The 17,548-nt window shown below is 57.3% G+C and overlaps 6 protein-coding genes across 6 annotated transcripts; all 6 read right to left on the reverse strand.

The window, feature by feature from the left end:
- Window positions 1-767: 767 nt before the first annotated feature.
- JKF63_04560 (uncharacterized protein) lies at window positions 768-1,673 on the reverse strand (the record flags this gene model as incomplete). The annotated part of the gene is made up of 1 exon (XM_067900543.1): window positions 768-1,673. One exon carries the CDS (start codon window positions 1,671-1,673, stop codon window positions 768-770), a length of 906 nt encoding a protein of 301 aa, XP_067756564.1.
- A 502-nt stretch (window positions 1,674-2,175) lies between these two features.
- JKF63_04561 (uncharacterized protein) lies at window positions 2,176-2,664 on the reverse strand (the record flags this gene model as incomplete). Its single annotated transcript, XM_067900544.1, has 1 exon — window positions 2,176-2,664. The coding sequence occupies one exon, from the start codon at window positions 2,662-2,664 to the stop codon at window positions 2,176-2,178; it is 489 nt and encodes a 162-aa protein (XP_067756565.1).
- Window positions 2,665-3,170: 506 nt separating this feature from the next.
- On the reverse strand, window positions 3,171-5,171 carry JKF63_04562 (uncharacterized protein; the record flags this gene model as incomplete). Its single annotated transcript, XM_067900545.1, has 1 exon — window positions 3,171-5,171. One exon carries the CDS (start codon window positions 5,169-5,171, stop codon window positions 3,171-3,173), a length of 2,001 nt encoding a protein of 666 aa, XP_067756566.1.
- A 930-nt stretch (window positions 5,172-6,101) lies between these two features.
- On the reverse strand, window positions 6,102-6,389 carry JKF63_04563 (uncharacterized protein; the record flags this gene model as incomplete). Its single annotated transcript, XM_067900546.1, has 1 exon — window positions 6,102-6,389. One exon carries the CDS (start codon window positions 6,387-6,389, stop codon window positions 6,102-6,104), a length of 288 nt encoding a protein of 95 aa, XP_067756567.1.
- Window positions 6,390-8,713: 2,324 nt separating this feature from the next.
- On the reverse strand, window positions 8,714-10,315 carry JKF63_04564 (uncharacterized protein; the record flags this gene model as incomplete). The annotated part of the gene is made up of 1 exon (XM_067900547.1): window positions 8,714-10,315. One exon carries the CDS (start codon window positions 10,313-10,315, stop codon window positions 8,714-8,716), a length of 1,602 nt encoding a protein of 533 aa, XP_067756568.1.
- A 2,394-nt stretch (window positions 10,316-12,709) lies between these two features.
- JKF63_04565 (uncharacterized protein) lies at window positions 12,710-17,050 on the reverse strand (the record flags this gene model as incomplete). Its single annotated transcript, XM_067900548.1, has 1 exon — window positions 12,710-17,050. The coding sequence occupies one exon, from the start codon at window positions 17,048-17,050 to the stop codon at window positions 12,710-12,712; it is 4,341 nt and encodes a 1,446-aa protein (XP_067756569.1).
- Window positions 17,051-17,548: the final 498 nt, after the last annotated feature.

Consider the following 17,548-nt stretch of genomic DNA (forward strand, 5'->3'; position numbering starts at 1 on the left):
GCACACACCCCGTGAGCATTTGCCCATGCCAGACGCCAGCGTAGCAGGGCGAGGGGTATGAGGTGTGTAAGTGATCAAAAACACGGGCACCGACACGCACAGTGATGAAACAGTCTCTCTGGTGTATGGAGAAGCGGCTGCCAGTGATGCCCCGTCTAGTCTAAACGTCGCTTCACACAAAATAGTGTGGTACAGCAGCACCTTATCGGTACACAAGAGTCCTCAACAAGAGAAAAAAAAAGAGGGGAACGCATATCATGTGCATCTGTGAGCGGACTCATCTGAGGTGCACGGCTTTGCCCCTGGCCCGCCCCCCACCCCCCGGCTCAACCCCGACAGCCACAACTCCTTTTGGCGAATAGGAACCACTCTTCTACAGTCCCTCCGTTTTTCGATATGTTTGTTTTGTATGTTTGTGTGTGTGTGTGTGTGTGTGTGTGTGTGGATAAAGAGAAAAAAGGCCCTACTCCCGTTGAGAAATATCAGCAGCTCTCCAAACAATCGACGACACCCACAACTTGTGAGGCTCGATGGTGAGACACAAATAGGTGAAAAAAAAGCAGCAAGGGGCTCTGAAACAGACTTGCAGCTGCGATGGTTGCCACGCATACGTACGCATATGCGCACACACCTGGACTTGTCTGTGGCGAGGGTAAAGACCCCTGCACCACCGCCACCTTCCACCCCACCCAGAAGCCTTGAATCGACCCGCCCCCCTCCCCCCCTCCGACGCCTCTCATATCGAAACACAAAAAAAAAAAGAGACGCTACCACCGTGCGTAGTTTGTGTACTGCAGCATCAGCGCCGTACACAAAACGGTGAAGCCGACGTTAATCGGGATCCAGTTGTAGCGTGCGAACACGCCAAACATGTACAGCATCCGTGGGACGTCAATAAAAAGAAATTTGGGCAATCGGCCTCCTTCCATTCTGTACATGTAATCCAGCAGCTTCATCTGCTGCATCACGTCCTGCTTCGCGCGTATCATGCGGAACAGCGGGGCATACGTTACAAACGTACGACGGATGCGCTTGGCCCACATCTCATCCACCACGCGGATTGCCTTGTCGTAGTCGTCATTCAGGCAGTAGACACGCACCATCTGGTTCGCTAGTTCTCGCTGTACGATCTTGGGCTGCGCCACAGAGCAGTCCATGAGCTCCTCATAAAGCTCCTCCGCCTGGAAGAGCGTCATCTTGCCGCGCTCCACATCGTAGCTAACCAAGCTGAAAAGTGGCACCAAGTGGTGAGCTGCCAAGCCAGAGAGCACGTGAGGGTGTTCACGGAGGCCGCCCTCGTGGAACCACAGCGTGTGAATGGAGGGCCGCACCTCCTTGTTCATGAGATGCTTCTCGAGAAAATTCTCCGCGTTGCGGATGCCGAGCGCCAACTGTGACAGCGTGACTGAGATTTGATTCTCCGTCCGCTGGAGAGCCAGCGCGTTTTCAATCAGGACAATTTGGTCCATGCGGTTGAAGAGCACCGGCGGCAGGGGTTTGTCCAGCCCCACCGCTCGTAAAGGCGCCTGGGGGCGCATCATCTTGAAGTGGTCGTAGCCGGCACGAATAGTCGGGACGCCACCGACTAGCAAGGGTCCTACCGGGTAGCAACTCACCCCCATCCACGGCTCCACGTCCATGTGACCGCGGCGCAGTACTCGACATGCCCGCATGCTGCATGTACAAGCTATATAGCTCACCTCAGGCGATAGAAGAGAGAAATAATAAGAAAAGGGGAAGGAGGCGCCGCAGAATTGTCTGGTGTGTGCGTGCCTGTGTGTGTGTGTGTGTGTGTGTGTTCACACGTACGATGGCAGACGAGATCAGAATCAAGAATAAGGAGAGGGGGGAAGTGTATCGAGCAGCAGTGGGACACCAAAAAGGAAGAAGATTAGGGAAAGTCGCGCTTACTATTTTTTTTTCAAGGGAATTTCCCCCCCCCCTACACTAATGCATTCATGCGAACGTGTGTGGGTGGGGGGGAGGGGGGGGGGAGTGTGGATGCAGTAGCATGCCTCGACATCGCCTTAGAGGCACCGAAACGAGCGACAGGGAGTGCCGACTTAAGAACTGCTGTAATGGTGGCACCTTCCCATGCGTCTCACTTTTGAAACACGCGCACATCAGCGCAACCCTCACCCTAGCGCGCATCACTTGGCAGGTGATCAAGATTTGCTAGAGAGATGGCACCGACTTGGTCATCACCTCCGCCTCAATTTTCGTGGCGAGCAGCGCCGCCTCGTCATATAGCTCCACCATGCGCCGGCCCAGCTCCGCGCTTTCGGCGGCCGCGGCTGCGATTTCCTGGTCCAGCAACGCCACAGGGACATCGATGATGTTCCCAGAAGCGTCCTGACCACCACCGAGCTGCACAATAGCCGCCCGGAGGGCGGCTCGCTGTGGCAGCAGCTGCCGGCGTACAAGCTCGTGGACACGGCGCCGCTCCAGTGCTGTTTCGCGCTCTGTCTGTTGAATCAACGTGTCTGGCGCTCTGCTGTACTTACTGCTATCGGGAGCGTTGTCTCCAAGCATGCCGTCCTCCTCTCCGGGGTTATCCCAGAGGCTCTGCGGCATGGCATCCTCAGCTGTGGCCAGCAGTGTACTCTGTAGCGCCACCACATAGGCGTACAGCTCACGCTCGGCGCGCACGACAGCCTCCGTCATGACCAAGTGAGTCTATGCCAACAATCCTGGGTGCTGTCAGCTCGATGTCATATACGCACGCCAAGCCGACAGGCTCGGTGTGGCGAATCTGTGAAGAGTGTAAGCTACAACACGGGCGAAAAAAAGAGGTAGAAGAAAGAAGTAAAGTCGTGCACAAGCATCAACCAAAACATCAACTATGCAGTCGATCCATGCTGTGCAATGCGCAGGCTCGTACACACACACACACACACATCCATGTGTGGACATCTGCAAGTCATCCGGCGCGGGAGGTTTTCTCTTTTTTTTTCATCCCGTTTTCATACATGCGCCTGCTGTTTTGATGTGCGCTCACACTCGCCGTTTGCTATTGCAATGGAGACGTGTGAACTTCAAGGCAAACGACACGCAGACACGTAGACACACACACACACACACACCAGCACTGTCTACAGGAACCATCACATCTGCATTTGTATAGTCCCTCGCTCGCTCGCGTTCGGTGTGTGTGTGTGAGTGTGTCGACTTCACATCACAATGCACTTCTTCATCTGATCTACCTTGAGCGCCGTCTTCGCCCTCCCCGTCAAGCCCCGCAGTCGCTGCAACTCCTCCTGCAACGCCGCTTCACAACCAGGCGAGTCCGCAGGGCAGAGCAGCAGCACATCCGCGCTTTGCAGTACCACCGGAGCGGAGGGCGTGGGGGATCGCAAATGATCACTCCATAAACAGACCAACTCCCCCGAAGTGTCCGCCGTTGAAGAGAGAGCGCAGTTGCTGCTGCCAAGATGATACACTGAGAACGTGTTGAGCGCGGCCCTGGCGTCACGGTGCTGCGAGAGTTGCTGTTCCGCCACCTCCTCGCGCACCCGAGTTGCCACACGGGCGTATGGCCAATCGCAGCCAAGTGCAACACACATGGGCATCACGGCCACGGGCAGGAAAGCATCTGCAACGAAGACCGCCACTACAACGCGCGGGGCACCAGCAGGGCGAATCGCCGCTGCACCGCAGGGACACATTTTCGAATTGAAGAAGTCGAAGCGGTTCAGCGGTGGGGCTTGCCGAAACGGCCACACCGCAGAGACCTGCGCAAAATCTAAGCTGCCAGTCGCAGCGGAGGCGGGAGGTGGAGACAGGGTAGCGTCACTCCCAGCGGTGGGTGCTGGCTGAGCCAGCGCCTGCATCTCTTGGGCAAAATGTCCAGTGCGATCCCCTGGTGGCTGAGTGCTGGAAACCGCCGCACTGTCTGGTGCCATAGCTGCAGTGCGCGCACTGCTTCCTCGAGTGTCGGCTTCGGCACGACGGAGCAATTGCTGATGCTGAAGGTAGAGCCGCGTAGCGAGAGCCTTGACGCGGCCATCGCGGTGAGCAGAGGCCCGTGTAGACGTCGAAAGGGCAGTGATCAAGGAGGAAGATGTTGACGAGGAGGCGCCAGTTCCGTAGAGAAATGTAGTCAAGAAATGCTGAAGTGCGACACGGTCATCCGGCAAGGTGCTCCCTGTCGTGGTGGCGTTAGCGAGGCTCAACACAACTGTCGCATTCACGATCGGCGCTTCCCGGATAATAGCATGGAGCGGGAGCTGCACCAACGACAGTGTGGGCGCTCGGTGCGACACTGACCCTGCCGTAGGAACACTGCCAGTGGTGATGACAGCAGGGGCCACACTGAACAACGACGCGTGCGCTGAAGAGACCCACTCCGACCACCCCGGCGAGACCAACAATTCCACTCTCTGACTATCGCCTACCTGCTCCAGAACGGGCGCCGGCACGTCCCGCAGAAACTCTACAAGTCGATCGCACAGCTGCCCCGCCGACATCTCTGTCGCCACAACCAAGCTGCAGACGCCGACTGTATAGGCGGATGCGTCACTGGGGCCCGCCACCGTTTTCGTGAAGGCCGTCGCCGCATCGGTTGCGGGTGCCACGATGATTGCCAACAAATCCGTCCGGCGACTACGATATCCGACAGGCGCGAGCACAAGAGGGTGTGCAGACGTAAACGGTGCACATAACACGGCAGTGAGATCAACTGTCTCTGCGGCGCTGTGTCCTGGATGTCTGAAGGAGACAGCTCTATGATTGGACTCCTGCTGCCGATGCTTAGCGGCGGTGCCTTCGTGAACATGAAAGCGATGGGCAGCGCAGTAACAGTCCCCACACTCGGGGCATGGCGCCAGAGCACACAGCACCGACTGACACACGACGCACCGATGCTGGGGCCCACCCGCGGGCGCCGACAATGCAAACGTCGCGTCGGCCTTGGTAGGCGTTGAGGTCGCCTGCGGGGGCGTGCACAGGAGGGTCAGATGTGACGCCTCGATAGGACCCACCTCCTCGCTGAGTGGCACCACACGTGCCGCACCAGCGGCAGCAGCAGTGGAGGCAGCAGGTGCCGGAATGTGGTGGCAAGTCGCGTGCGCCGCACAAAAGGTACCGCGACACCAGGGACATATCTGAGGCAGGAAGTCGAACTCACCGCACTCAGTGCACGGCGCCCCATCACCTTCGCACTCCAAGCTCATCACAGCAGTCACTTGTGCAAACACAGATGCAAACCCGCAGAGCCATCTGAAGACAAACGGCAGCAAGGCGGTGGTCTCTTGCGGGCGCGCCCTACTGCAGAGAGAACCGCGTGATGGTGTTTTTTTTTTTGAGGGGGAAGGAGAGGACAGTGGCGTGATTGGGGGGGGGAACGTGTTGCACGTGACTCTGGCCTCGTCGCCGATATCGCGCACGAGCACACACCCACGCACAAAGAAACAGACGGAGGAGAAACGGTGATGAGGAATCACAGGTTGGGGTGGGGGGAGGGAGAGGAGAGGAGAGGGGAGGAGGTATAAGAGGAAGATGCACACCCGTGATAGTCTGCGCAGACCCTGTCAATGATATCGGCCACGCATATCCCTCTCGAGAGCTGCCAGAGAAACAGAAAAGGGAAAGAGATTAGGGGGCGAGAAAGTAGCCTCAAAAAAAAAAAACCTGCCCTTTTCCCTCGTGAGTGATGACCTCCTCTCCGCGCGTGTGAGGCGATGACACAGACACACACACACACACACACACACACATGCCTCTTGATTGTTTCGGTTGCTTTCCTCTATCACCCACCCACCCCTTTCAACGTGTTCGATTTGGATGTTGGGCGGGTAAATAAACCAAACTCGGTCATGTAGAAAAGATGGGGGACTGTCGAGCCTGCGTCGACAAGGCGACTAGGTCACAAATACATACGCACACACGTGGATACGGAAATCATAGACGCCTGGACGCAAACGCACGGGACAGGGTCTAGGGAAACACACTCCAATAAAAAGGAAGGGCTAGGAAAGCATCTTCACACCCAAACATATATACATATGCACACATATATATATATGTGTATATATGTGTATATATATATGTGTGTGTGCACTTGAGAGGTGCAAGCAGATGCATCCAGTACCCTTGCTGCGATCTCAGTACCATCGCCAGCGCTCTAGACGGTTGTACTGGTGGATGAACTCCTTGGTATACACCTGTGCCGGGTAGTAATTCTTCTCCTGATAATGCGAATACTGTGGCATGTAGGCGGCGTGGTAAAGGTAAACGCCGATGGCCATTGGCGAGAAACCAAGAAAGAAGGCGGGCACAAACGTGTCACTCATAGTCCACTGGTGCGGCGGGTTGAACCAGCGACCGGAGTGAGGAGGGGCAAAAAGGTTCGAGGTGGCATGGCCACGAGATACGCAAGTGGGGCGCAGCATTGCGGCTATGGATGCAAATGTGAATGTGTGGATGTGTGACTGCAAAGCACCAAGAGAAAAAAAATGGCCGGGAGCAGAAGAGGGGGGAGGGAAAAACGCCAAAACAACTAAGGGTGCACAACTGCTGATGAGTGACGTGCAAATAGTGGTGAAGTGCTACGATAGATCGACCAGACGGCCGGGAAACAAACGAACAGAACACGAAAAAAAAAAGAGGTGCTCTGCTACACGACTCTCCCCCTTGAGTATTTCTGCGGAGGTCCGTTTTCCTGTTTACTGCCACCTTCTTTTGGAAACCCTAACGCCTGCACAGATGTGAAAACACTGGCCGAGGCAGAGTGTCCCCACGAGTGATGGTGAAGACAAAAACGAAAGGGAGAGAAAGGAGTTCGCACTCCTCAGAAAAGTGGATTGAGATCTGTTAGGGTGTCAGATGCTGCGAAATCTCGGGCGGGTGCCAGCACGTCAGCTCTTCGGATCAGAGGTGAGGAGGGTGGGTGGGGTGAGTGGGTGGGTCGTGGTGGTGAAAAGAAGAGGAAAAGGAAGATGTGCTACACTGTGGAGATGTGTCCAGCCGGCTGCTAGCCGCATGCACACCTTCAAGAGGGAGCAAACCACAACATGATGAGGGAAGAACGGGGAGAAGCGAAAGCCCGCGGCACCGACATGAGAGAAAATACACCCAAAGACCGCGCGAGAGAGAGGGAAAAGTGAAAAGAGTGAAAAGAGTGGAGTTGTGAAGCGCAGGAAAAAAACGAGCGCAGCTGCTCACTACTTTGCCTTCACGAGTTCATTGTGCCATACAGAGCGAGAGCACTGCCTTTAACCGCTCTTCCGCCCTTCAAGCCTCTCGCGCGGTGCGAAGCAGCGGTGCATACGTCCCAAAGCAGTGGCTGACTCGGGTCATCTGAGCGCGGCCTGGCCCTCAAACGCTGTCTACTCCTCCCATTATGCCGGCCGCCGCGCGGCGGCGCATCCCTCACGGTGACCTGGCACCACCCCACCAGTGGGGGCAGTGATGCCTGGGTGAGAGGCATTCGAGTCACGGTGGCACTCTACCCGTGGTGGGGGGGGGGGGGGGTGGGGGGGATCGCACCGACGGACCGAACGGTAGAAGGTCGGTTCCACGCAACGCCATTCACGACCCGAGCGCCGACGTGAGTAGCAAATACATCGTTGGGACCTCCCCTGCGTCGTGTGGGCGCCTCACCCTGTCATCATGGGAAGGGGCTCGGCATCGGCATGAGGATAGGGACAGCTGGGCTTCCCCCTACAAGAGTTGCGCGCTGGATTCCTCTGGGAGTACCCCACGCTGATGCTTCCCTCGTAATTGTGTGTGTGTGTGTGTATTGGGGGGGCAACAACAACAAGCAAAGCAAAGCAAAGCAAAGAATCAGCCAAAGTCGTGTTGTCCCTCTTGCGGCACCAGGTGTGTGTGCTTACATGTTGAGTGGAAAGCATGAGCATAAGAGATCAAGAGAGCGACTGCATGTAGGCATGAAGTGTACACCATACAAAAAGTCCAGGCAATATTTGAAAAAAGGGGGTGAGAAAGACACTCAGGAGTCGATGCACACACACACTCACACTCACACTCACACTCACACACACACACACACAGACACACGGCGACACGACAGACAGGCTTGCTTTTACTAGCAAAAGACTACAGGCACAACGTACAGTAGAGAGAGAGCGAGACAACACAACAAAAAGGCTCGGAACGGCATCCTGTCATATCAATGTAACGCAATACAACCTAATCAATAAATATTTTCCACCACGAGCGCCATGCACAGAAACATATCATGGCGCAACGACCCCATCACGCCCCGCTCATCAGCTGAGACAGACGCACATGAGGGAACACGGGAAAGAAACGTCGTAGGGGCATCAAATCTCTGAACTTGGAACCCATTGCTAAGCGCACCAACCCCTAACGCCTACAGAAGCACTCACATAGAAAGAAGGAGAGAGAGGGAGAATGTATACGCGTATGAAGAAAGACGGCAACACACACACACACAGACATATATATATATATGTATATATCCAGTTGACACGCAACAGGCACAGGGAGAAAAAGAAAGATGCTGAATCTCTACCCCTTCCCTTCTCGCAACGAACCATCGAAAAAAAAAGAGCGGAGAAGCTTCAGCGTGAAATAGAAAAGCGATGCACCACTCAAGAGTTCAACAGTCTAACGTACACTCACGCACACACACACACACATTTGTGTGAGTGTGCATCTGGGCATGTGAAATGTCGGATGGATAGGGGAGTGGCCCTCAAGAAAAAAATGAGACTCGAGATACCTTGCCCTCTCACTTGCGGTGCTGTTGAGAGGCGAACTGGTTCAGCGTGTCCCACATGTTGTCGAAGCTACCCGCGTTGTTGGTAGTGTCAGCTTGCTGCGACTGACCCCACGAGCTGGAGGGCGGCACCGGCGGTTGGGACATTGGTGCAGATGGTTGGCCCCAACCGCCAGGCAGAGACTGTGGCTGAAGCTGACCCCACGAACTTGGCGGCGGCGGCGGCGGTGGCGACTGCAGTGGGGGAGAAGGACCATGTTGAAACTGGCCCCAAGGTTCAGGCTGCTGGGGCTGAGTCGGCCCCCACGAATTGTTTGGTGGGGCGCTGACAGGCTGCCCCCAAGAATTAGGCTGCTGTTGCGGCTGCTGTAACGGGGCAGACGGCTGCTGTGGCGGCTGAGGTAGAGCCCAGGTGTGGTTAGCTGCCTGTGGTTGCCCCCAAGTATTCTCCTGAGGCAAAGCCGGCGGCTTCTGCGACTGGCCCCACAAGCTCTGCTGCTGGGGAGCAGGAGCGGCGCGGGAGTCGAGGAAGGCATCGAAAGGATCCGCGGATGCAGCAGGGGCGGTGGCAACGAGCGGGGCCGCTACAGCAGGGGCGAAGAGGTCGTCCAGTGCAGTGTTTGTAGGCTGTGGAGGCTTCGCCGGCTCCACGGACGCCGGGGGCGCCGGGGGCGCCGGCGCCACTGTTTTCGGTGCTGTGGCGGGGGGCTTCTCCGAGTTGAGCGTCGGCAGAGATTGACCCTGGCGCCGCGCCCGCTCCTCCTCTTCCTCCTGGAGCCGCCTGGCGAGTCTCTCGTCGTCCTCTGTAGCCGCTTTCTGGCGATCTGCATCGGCCTTCCGCTGGCGAATTTTGTTGGCGTACATCTCCTCCAACTGCTCGGCTGAAATGCCGGAGCGGCGCTCCTCGTCACGCTGCATGCGCAGCGCTATCTCCATGTCGTACCGCTCCTGCTCCTCTTTCGTGCGCGGGTGGGGGGCCGCTGCTCCGGACGGCGTCGGGAGATGATACGAGTCGTAGGCCTGGTTGGAACCGCTGCCAGCGGCGCCAGAGCGGTAGCTCTGGTAGGCCTTATAACGCCCTGCGCCAACAGAGCCACCATTTGAACTGTAGGCGTTGAATCTGCTGCCTTCACTGGCGTTTCGGGAAAGCTTTTCCTTTGTCTGCGCCGCTACGTTGCGCTCCTCGCGCAGCTGCAAGCCATCGCTGAGGAGGTCCGAGAGCTTCCTTGCTCTCTCCCGTACCGACACGCCATGATCGACCCCCTTCGGGTTAGTGTAATAAAAGGTGGTGGAGATATTCCGCAAGAGTGGCACCAGGTCGTATATCTCCGGCAGAAAACGGTCGTCCACATTGCGGGCGAGGTAGTCAAGCACGAGCAGTGATTTGTAGCACGGGCGCCACGCCTTGTCCCGGTTGTTGAGGCGGCTGCGCAGTTCTTTCAAGATCGAGGAGCCGCCGATGGGGTAGGCGTGGCACACCGCCTCCATCTGCGGCCCCGTCGGACCCCACTTATCCTCGTTAGTCGCCTCATGGACAATGGCGACGAACTCGTTCCCTGAGGCCTTCACGCGGCCCCACTCCTTCACAGACCACAATTGCTGCGTAAAGTTCATTCTCGCCTTTGTCTAGGGGAAAAGGGGGGGAGGGAGGGGGGGCAGGGGCGGCAGAGATTCACTTTTCTGGATACACACGCACACACACACAACCGCCGCAGTGACGTATACCTATATATATATAGACGTGTGGGGGGAGGGGGGGGGGAACGGCAGTATGTATAGGTTATGTGCGTGAGGTAAACGAAGCGAGCTGTTCGTGTCACTTTTTGTGAGAGGTGGGAGGCCGCGATGCTCAGATAAAGTGTAAGGGGGGAGGGGGGGAGGAGGGAGGTGTTTTCACCGCCTTTTTTTAATGGGAAACGGCCTTTTTTTCTTTCTTGATCCCTGGAGCTCTGACGTGATGGTCCTCCGCAGAGATCGTTTTCGTTGGTCGTATGTCTGCGTCCGTCCGTCTCTGTGTGTGGCAACCTCTCAGACACCCCCGCACACAGACGTCAACAATAAAACAAAAAGGAGGGGAAATAGGAAAATGTGGGACGGAGGGAGAGAGAGAGGTGGTGGTGGTGGTGGAGACAAATGAGAGGTGATGCTGACGCAGTAGAAGCATAACACCAGAAGAGAAGCCTATTTGTTATGTTCACACACACACACACACCTCTGCATATGCACACCGATAGAACAGCGAAGAAGCCTAACGTTCAGACCACCCGCAGCAGCACAAACCAGGAAAGGGGGAGGTGATGGGTGGGTGGACTGTAGCGGCGTGGGGGGGAGGAGCTATAGACGGTACACTGTTTTTTTTGTCTTCTGCGGGAAAAAGAAAAAGGGAGCGGTGGAAGCGTGACTCTTTTTTTTTAAGGGGTAGGCAGATATGTGGGGAGAGATTATAGAAGACAAAAAGTTGAAAAAGCCAAGAAAAGCAGATGGCGACGTAGTCGCTGAGCACGAAATACTGAGAGCAAGAAACACAGATGAGACAAATAGAGAAAAGGGCGAGCTGGGAGTGAATTCGACGCATTTTTTTTGAGACTACGGGTGAGAAAGACGGATATGCAACGCTTTTTTAATGTGTTCACGGAGGGGCGTGGTCGCTCGTGTGTGTGTGTGTGTGGGGGGGCAGACAGCCCCGATGGAAGGCGAAGTGTATCAAAAAAAAGGGGAAGTGAAGGGAATGAGGGTGAGGAGGAGGACAAGCACATGCCTCCCCTCACGGCTGGGAAAGGAACACAGAAATTTAAAAAGTTGTCCCAGGCGCACAGAGACCCCCCCCGGGCACATCCAAAACCCCCTTTCACAAAAACGCAGAATGATCTGCAGCACGAGAGCGAAACGGCCGAAGGAGACGTCAAAAAAAAAAGCGAGCGAGGGGAAAGCGGCGCAACTCGGGACCAAAAAGACGCAGCCGACGGAAGAGGGGAAGGAAGCATTAAGAACAACAAAGTCGGATACGCCCACCGACCTCCCCTCTCCCTTACCCTTTACTTATTGGATGTTCCCCCTCTCCCTGCCACAGAGGGAGAGAAAGAGATGCGGACCGAAGGAGCATCCGTGGCATCTCGCATATTCTTCACCCAAAAAAAAAAAAAACAGAAGCGCCCCTTCTTATAATGCCAGGAGTTCCCCTCAGAGGCTCATCACCGCCCCCCTCTCCCCTCCCCCCTCCCCCCTCCAGTCCCCCACAAACACATGCGCAAACACACAGTCAAAAGCATGAAGACATCTTTCATGTGTAGGCGTGGGTCAGTAAACACTGAGGAGAACAGGACACCACAAAGCGTTAGCACCGACACGCGGGTAAACACTTTATGAGTGCCTCCACCGACTCACCCCCACTCAATGTCAACAGGCACAAGAGGGAGGGGGGGGAGGGGAAAAACGATAAAAGAGTTACGCAACTATGCGAAGATGGCCATGTGAAAAAAAAACAGAGCCACACGCACACGGAAATATGTTTGTATATGTATATGTGTGTGTGTGCAGTGGGGGGCGGGGGGCGGGGGGGAGAAGCCGATTCAACTGGCTGACGGAGAATGGGAACTAGAAAGTCTTTTTTTCCAAGGAGTCAACACATTTGGGAAAAACACAAGGGGAGAGGAGGAGGGAGGAGTAGAAAGATACACGGGGTGTCACAGTCAGTTATGCACCCACACATACAGACTCAGGTGCACATACGCATATATACATACACACACACACACACACACATACATACATACATGCAAACAACAAAAAACAAAGGGGGCGATGCGCAAACAGGCTAGCCCCTCACCTATTCCTTTAAAAAAAATAAGAGGCAGTGAAAAGGCGACCACAAGAGAAAACAACAACAAACACGCACGCACAGAAGTGGACGAAGGGGGGGGAACGAAGTCAACGCTAGAACAGCCAAAGCCAGGTGTTGCACCATTGACAGTGAAGGCAGACAGGCACACACAAGCGTTCACCCCCGTTCTAATGATGTGGCCGAAGATGGCGACGGGACTTGGACCTGCTACTCGCCATCTCCTCAACAGCCGAGAAGACCGGCTGGCGACTGAAAGAGTGACGGCGTGAAGCGGGTGCTCGTGGCGTCATCGGTACCTCCTCAATAGATTGAACAGTTGACGTCATTCCAATAGGGGTGCTGTGATGCGATACGCCTCTTCCGCTGGACGTGCCAAGAGCACCACCAGCCATGGGCGGATGTGGGTAAAATTTGGGTGTGCCAGTGCCCACAGTGGGGGTACCATTGTGTCGCAAGTGCGGCGTCTGGTGCGACGAGCCAAGGTTCTCGCTACCCCTTTGTGTCGTCGAGGATTGAAAACCCTCCGGGCCAGCGCTGGGTGGGGCGCCAGCGTAGCCGGGTCGCCCTCCTGCTGGCGGTCGCAGCAGCGGCACTGCCAGCATCCCAGGGCCTTTCGAACAGGTACTAGGAGCGCCGTGGAAGCCAACACCAGTCGTAACGTTTGTCACGCTGGCACCTCCGTTGATCGGCGACCCGCCTACCTTGTTGCCGATCAGATCACTCGCTGGCGCATAGTTTTGGGGCGCCAATGATGAACAGCCGCTGCAGTACCCGTTTGGTGCACCGTTACCCTGCTGCGGCACTGACATCAGTCCACCTGCGATGGTGGAGGTGAAGTACTGACTTTGCGGCCGGATAAGCGCCTGTCGGGGGTAACGCACATACTTGACGCCGTATTTTGACGGCGGGCCCACGCGATGTGGGAAGGCGCCAGGGCCCAGCGTCACCAGAGACGGCGACCCGCTGCTGGAGGGCAGCGACTGCCGCGGTGGTAACGCTGGCGACAACGACATGGCAGCTTCATTGGGTTGCCACAAACCAATCTGCAAATTGCTGTGCTCGTGGCCTGGAACACTCCCCGAGGAAGAGCGGCGGGAGGCCAAGAAGGCCTTTGGAGGTAGTCTCTCCTCCTTCAACCCAGACGCAGAAGGCCCTACTGTGGTCAGCCAATCCGTTCCCGACGGCGTGCCCGGCGCGGCGCTGCCACGGGCACTCCCCGACGACGCCAGCGGTGCAATGACGCGGCCCTTGGCATTTCGCTGCAGAGGGGGCAGGCCGACAGCGCGGCACACCTCGTTGCACTTGTGACTCTCGAGGAAGCGGCGGATGCCTTCTTTGCCGAGGTTGCCGCGGCCGTACCCCTCCCCGTCCGAGGAGAGAATCTGCGGGTCGGTGTAATAGTCATCGACACCTTGGATGTCCACCACCATCAGCTCATGCTCGCTGGCGTGGTACGTGAAGTGCGAGAAGGCCTGCGGTGTCCACCGCGCCTTCCGTCGCACATAGCCGCAGTTATTGTTGTACTTCACAAACTTGCCGGTCAGCTGTGGCTCCATGGCGAGTACCAGTGGCGGGTCGCGCTTTGGCAATACCAGCACAGCCGCAGGGACGAAGCGGACCTTCTTTGGCGGACCCATTGTGTTGAAGACGCGTGCCCAATGTCCCGCGATGCTGTGCATGGAGACGTCGTCGAAGTACTGGTCCTCCCGCACCGATGCTTTCAGGTAGCGCTTCGCCACCAATAGGCAGTTCAGGCGACCCATGTCGATCATGTGGTAGGAAGCACGCATGTTTCCCTGCGCGAAGGGTTTCGGATCAAACACCACACTTGTCTCTACACTGCCCCAGCACCCCTCCATGAGATTCCACTCATGGATGATACCGGGCTCGGCGTAGTTACGCAGCAGCGGCACACACGAGTAACGGTAGTTGAGATCGGAGAAAGCGGCTGCAGGGGGTGGCACGCTGCAGCCCTCTACCAGCGGCAGCACCTCCGGCACCAGGCTACCGCTGCTGGTGTAGCTGCTGTAGCTATACTCAGAGCTGCCGACGCCGCTTTCGTCGTCGCTGATGCGGCTCCGAAAGGAGGAGCACGAGGAAGGAGGAGTCTGTCTCGCCTTCCGCGCCGCAGCGGACTCCGCGGCTGCTGTTGGTGGCGACGACGCTATCGCCGCTGTTGGGGCTATCTCCGCCCCGTCATGTTTTCCAGAAGAACCAGCACTCGTGACTGCGGGCTCGACGGCTGCTCGGTCTTCATCCCTGGCACGTAATCGCCTGGGGAAGAAGCCGTACGATGCCAACGAGGCTGACATGTCGGCGGCGCCCGTAGACGAAGCTTTCGGGTCTGGCTCTACAGTGTCACTCACCCCAGCCTCTGGCCGCAACAACAGGCTTGGCCCGTGAGGATAGTGAGCACCACATCCAGGAGCAATCGAAGTCCCCGACGGAACCTTGCCTGCATCGACCAAATCTGAGTCATGATTGATGTTGGCCACGGAGGAGAGCGCGGCAGGATGCCCGGCACCGGCAGCTGGAGACGGCGCCGGCGACCGACGCTGTTGCTCCAGTTCGTGTTTCTGTTTTAGTTCCAAAATCGCAGCTGCTCCAGATCCCGCAGCGGCAGGGGGAGGTTGTGGGGTTGGACTCCGTGCGTTGCTGTTGAACCTTGGAGCACGTTCGGGACACACATCAGCGAAAGCCCCGCTGTCGTCTATCGGCCTCCCACGTACTGGACCTCTGCTCTTGTCCTCATCGTAGTCATCCTCACTGGAACCGTTTGCCTCAAGTACAGGTTCGCGGTCCACGTCACAAGCCTGAGCCTCGCCGTCGTGGGCCTGCAGCGGCCCCTCCTGAGCACAGACATTCGATGGGACGCTGCTGGCGAGGTGAGCGAGACTGCTCTGGCGCTCTCGCTGCCTCTTTGTCGGATCGGCATTGCTGAGCGCGCGACGGTGAAAAAATGCCGGAGTGTCTGGCAACCACTTCGCCGTGGAACCTGTGATGATTGAAACAGGAACGCCGCCGCCGGAAGCGCTCGTGCACCGACGCGCTTGATGCACATACATCAAGTCCTTGCCGTCGTCGGTGGGTGCTGTGACTGGCGCAGAGCACGTATTGGCGAGGACCTGCGGCGCAAGCGTGGAAGCAAAGCCCTCCACAGAAGCTCTGTCGCACAGGTCCAGGGTGCTTGGCTCGATGTCGGAGTTTAGCGATGACTCCCGCGGGCGCAAGCCCGTGAATGGAGCGTCAGGGTCGGCAGGTATAGCAGCAACAGGTGATGGGTTCTGTTCGCGAACACCCGTAGGGCACTGAGTGAGAGGGAGGCTGCCGCTGTCATGCTGCTTGCTGCCGCTCCTGTGAAGGCCATCGCTACGCTCGACATTTGATGTGACCGCCGCTGCGGAGGCACGCATCGCCTTCTTCGCAGCTCGCCGAAGCTGGTGCCTCTCCTTGTACTGGCGCCGTTCCTCAGACGACATCCTCTTCATTCTCTCGAGCCTTTGCTGTTGCTTGCGCTTGCGCTTACGGGCAATGGCGCTGTCTGACTTGTGCCCGGCCGCACCCGCCCTCGCCTCCTCACTGGCCAACTGATCGGGGCCCTTCGCTGCTGCGCCGCTGCTTCTTCGATGATCGGCCCGGCCCTCATCCTGTAGCTTCTTTAGCCGACGCTTGGCCCTCCGCCGGTGCACGGCGTCGTCATGCTCAAAAGAGTCACTGGGTGGCTGCTGGCCCGCTGTCCCCCGCGCAGCGGTAGAACAGTTGTCACGGTTGAAGCTCTCAATACTTTCCTGTCTGGGAACGTTGAAAAGGTTGCCGGTTTGCGGTTGCGCTCCCTGTGATGCGCACTCGCCGTTCCCAGGAAAGGCGATGCCCAAGTGGTTTGGACCGGAGTTCGCAAGAGGCGAAGCGACCGTGCTATTGGCAGCTGGCGAGGCTGCAGTGCTTGCCCCCATCGCGCCAGAATTTCGCAAGGACCATTGCCCCGTCGCATCGTCTGTCAGAGTCGGCGGCGTCACCCTTCCCGTTAGCAATGCCGGGGCTTTGGCGAAGATACTGGCGCAACCGACCAGGTCACTGGTCCCCAGTACGTTGGATAGATGCTCCTCAGTCTTCACATCGGCCATACTGTCCATGTCCATTGCAGCACCGTGGCGGGAGAACCGAGGCGTGCTGGGGCAGCTGAGCTCGTTCGGAGAGGTTCCACCACGCTTTGGTGTCCTTGTGGGGAGAGGCACGGAATGCAGTGGCCGCCCGACTGCCGTGGAAGCCTCCACTAAATTTGCCAGGGCTGGCGCACAGCTCGCGTCCCTGTCGTTGTAGTGTATCGAGGTGTGTGAGGAAGAGCAAGACGGCGTTGAGGGCACGTTTGCGAAACCCAGAGCATTCGCGTCCATTATATCGGCTGCAAACTGGCGAACCTGCAAGCTCGAGGAGGCACTCGTCACCGGCCGTGTGATGAGGGGCAGCTGCACCGGCGACGTCGGGACCCTGTCACGGATATCGCCCATAACGCTGGTGTCTTCGGAGTTGCTAGGAAGACGACCGCGCTCTCCACCGCCATGCAGTCGGACTGCGCTACGTGATAGAGACGACACTAACGAATCGACGAGGGAGAGGCTTCCAGGCCGTGATCCCCCGCGCAATGCAGGTTTCGAGACGTCCTTGACTGTGGGCGATTTGACCAGAACCCCAGGATCAGCCTCGTTGGCGCCCTCGCCGTGTGTGCCCAAAACTCTCCGGGTTGCCAATGAGGATGGCGACAGAGGAGGTGGGGGCCTATTGTCCCGACTCTCTGACATCAGGACCTGTGCGCCGTCGGCGGAAGAAAAACTCATGTCTTGACCCTGCTGACCATTCATCACTGAACTGGAAGGGGCACCGAAGCGATTGCAGAGATCTTTGCCCGAGACTTTACTGCTGAGAAGCGGAAGAAGCGACAAGCTAGACAGAGGTGGTGGTACATCTGCACTCCGAGGTGCATCCGGCAAGTGGGCACGATCATCGCC

Source organism: Porcisia hertigi, chromosome 25, assembly GCF_017918235.1.
Source record: "Porcisia hertigi strain C119 chromosome 25, whole genome shotgun sequence".
NCBI classification, from domain to species: domain Eukaryota; phylum Euglenozoa; class Kinetoplastea; order Trypanosomatida; family Trypanosomatidae; genus Porcisia; species Porcisia hertigi.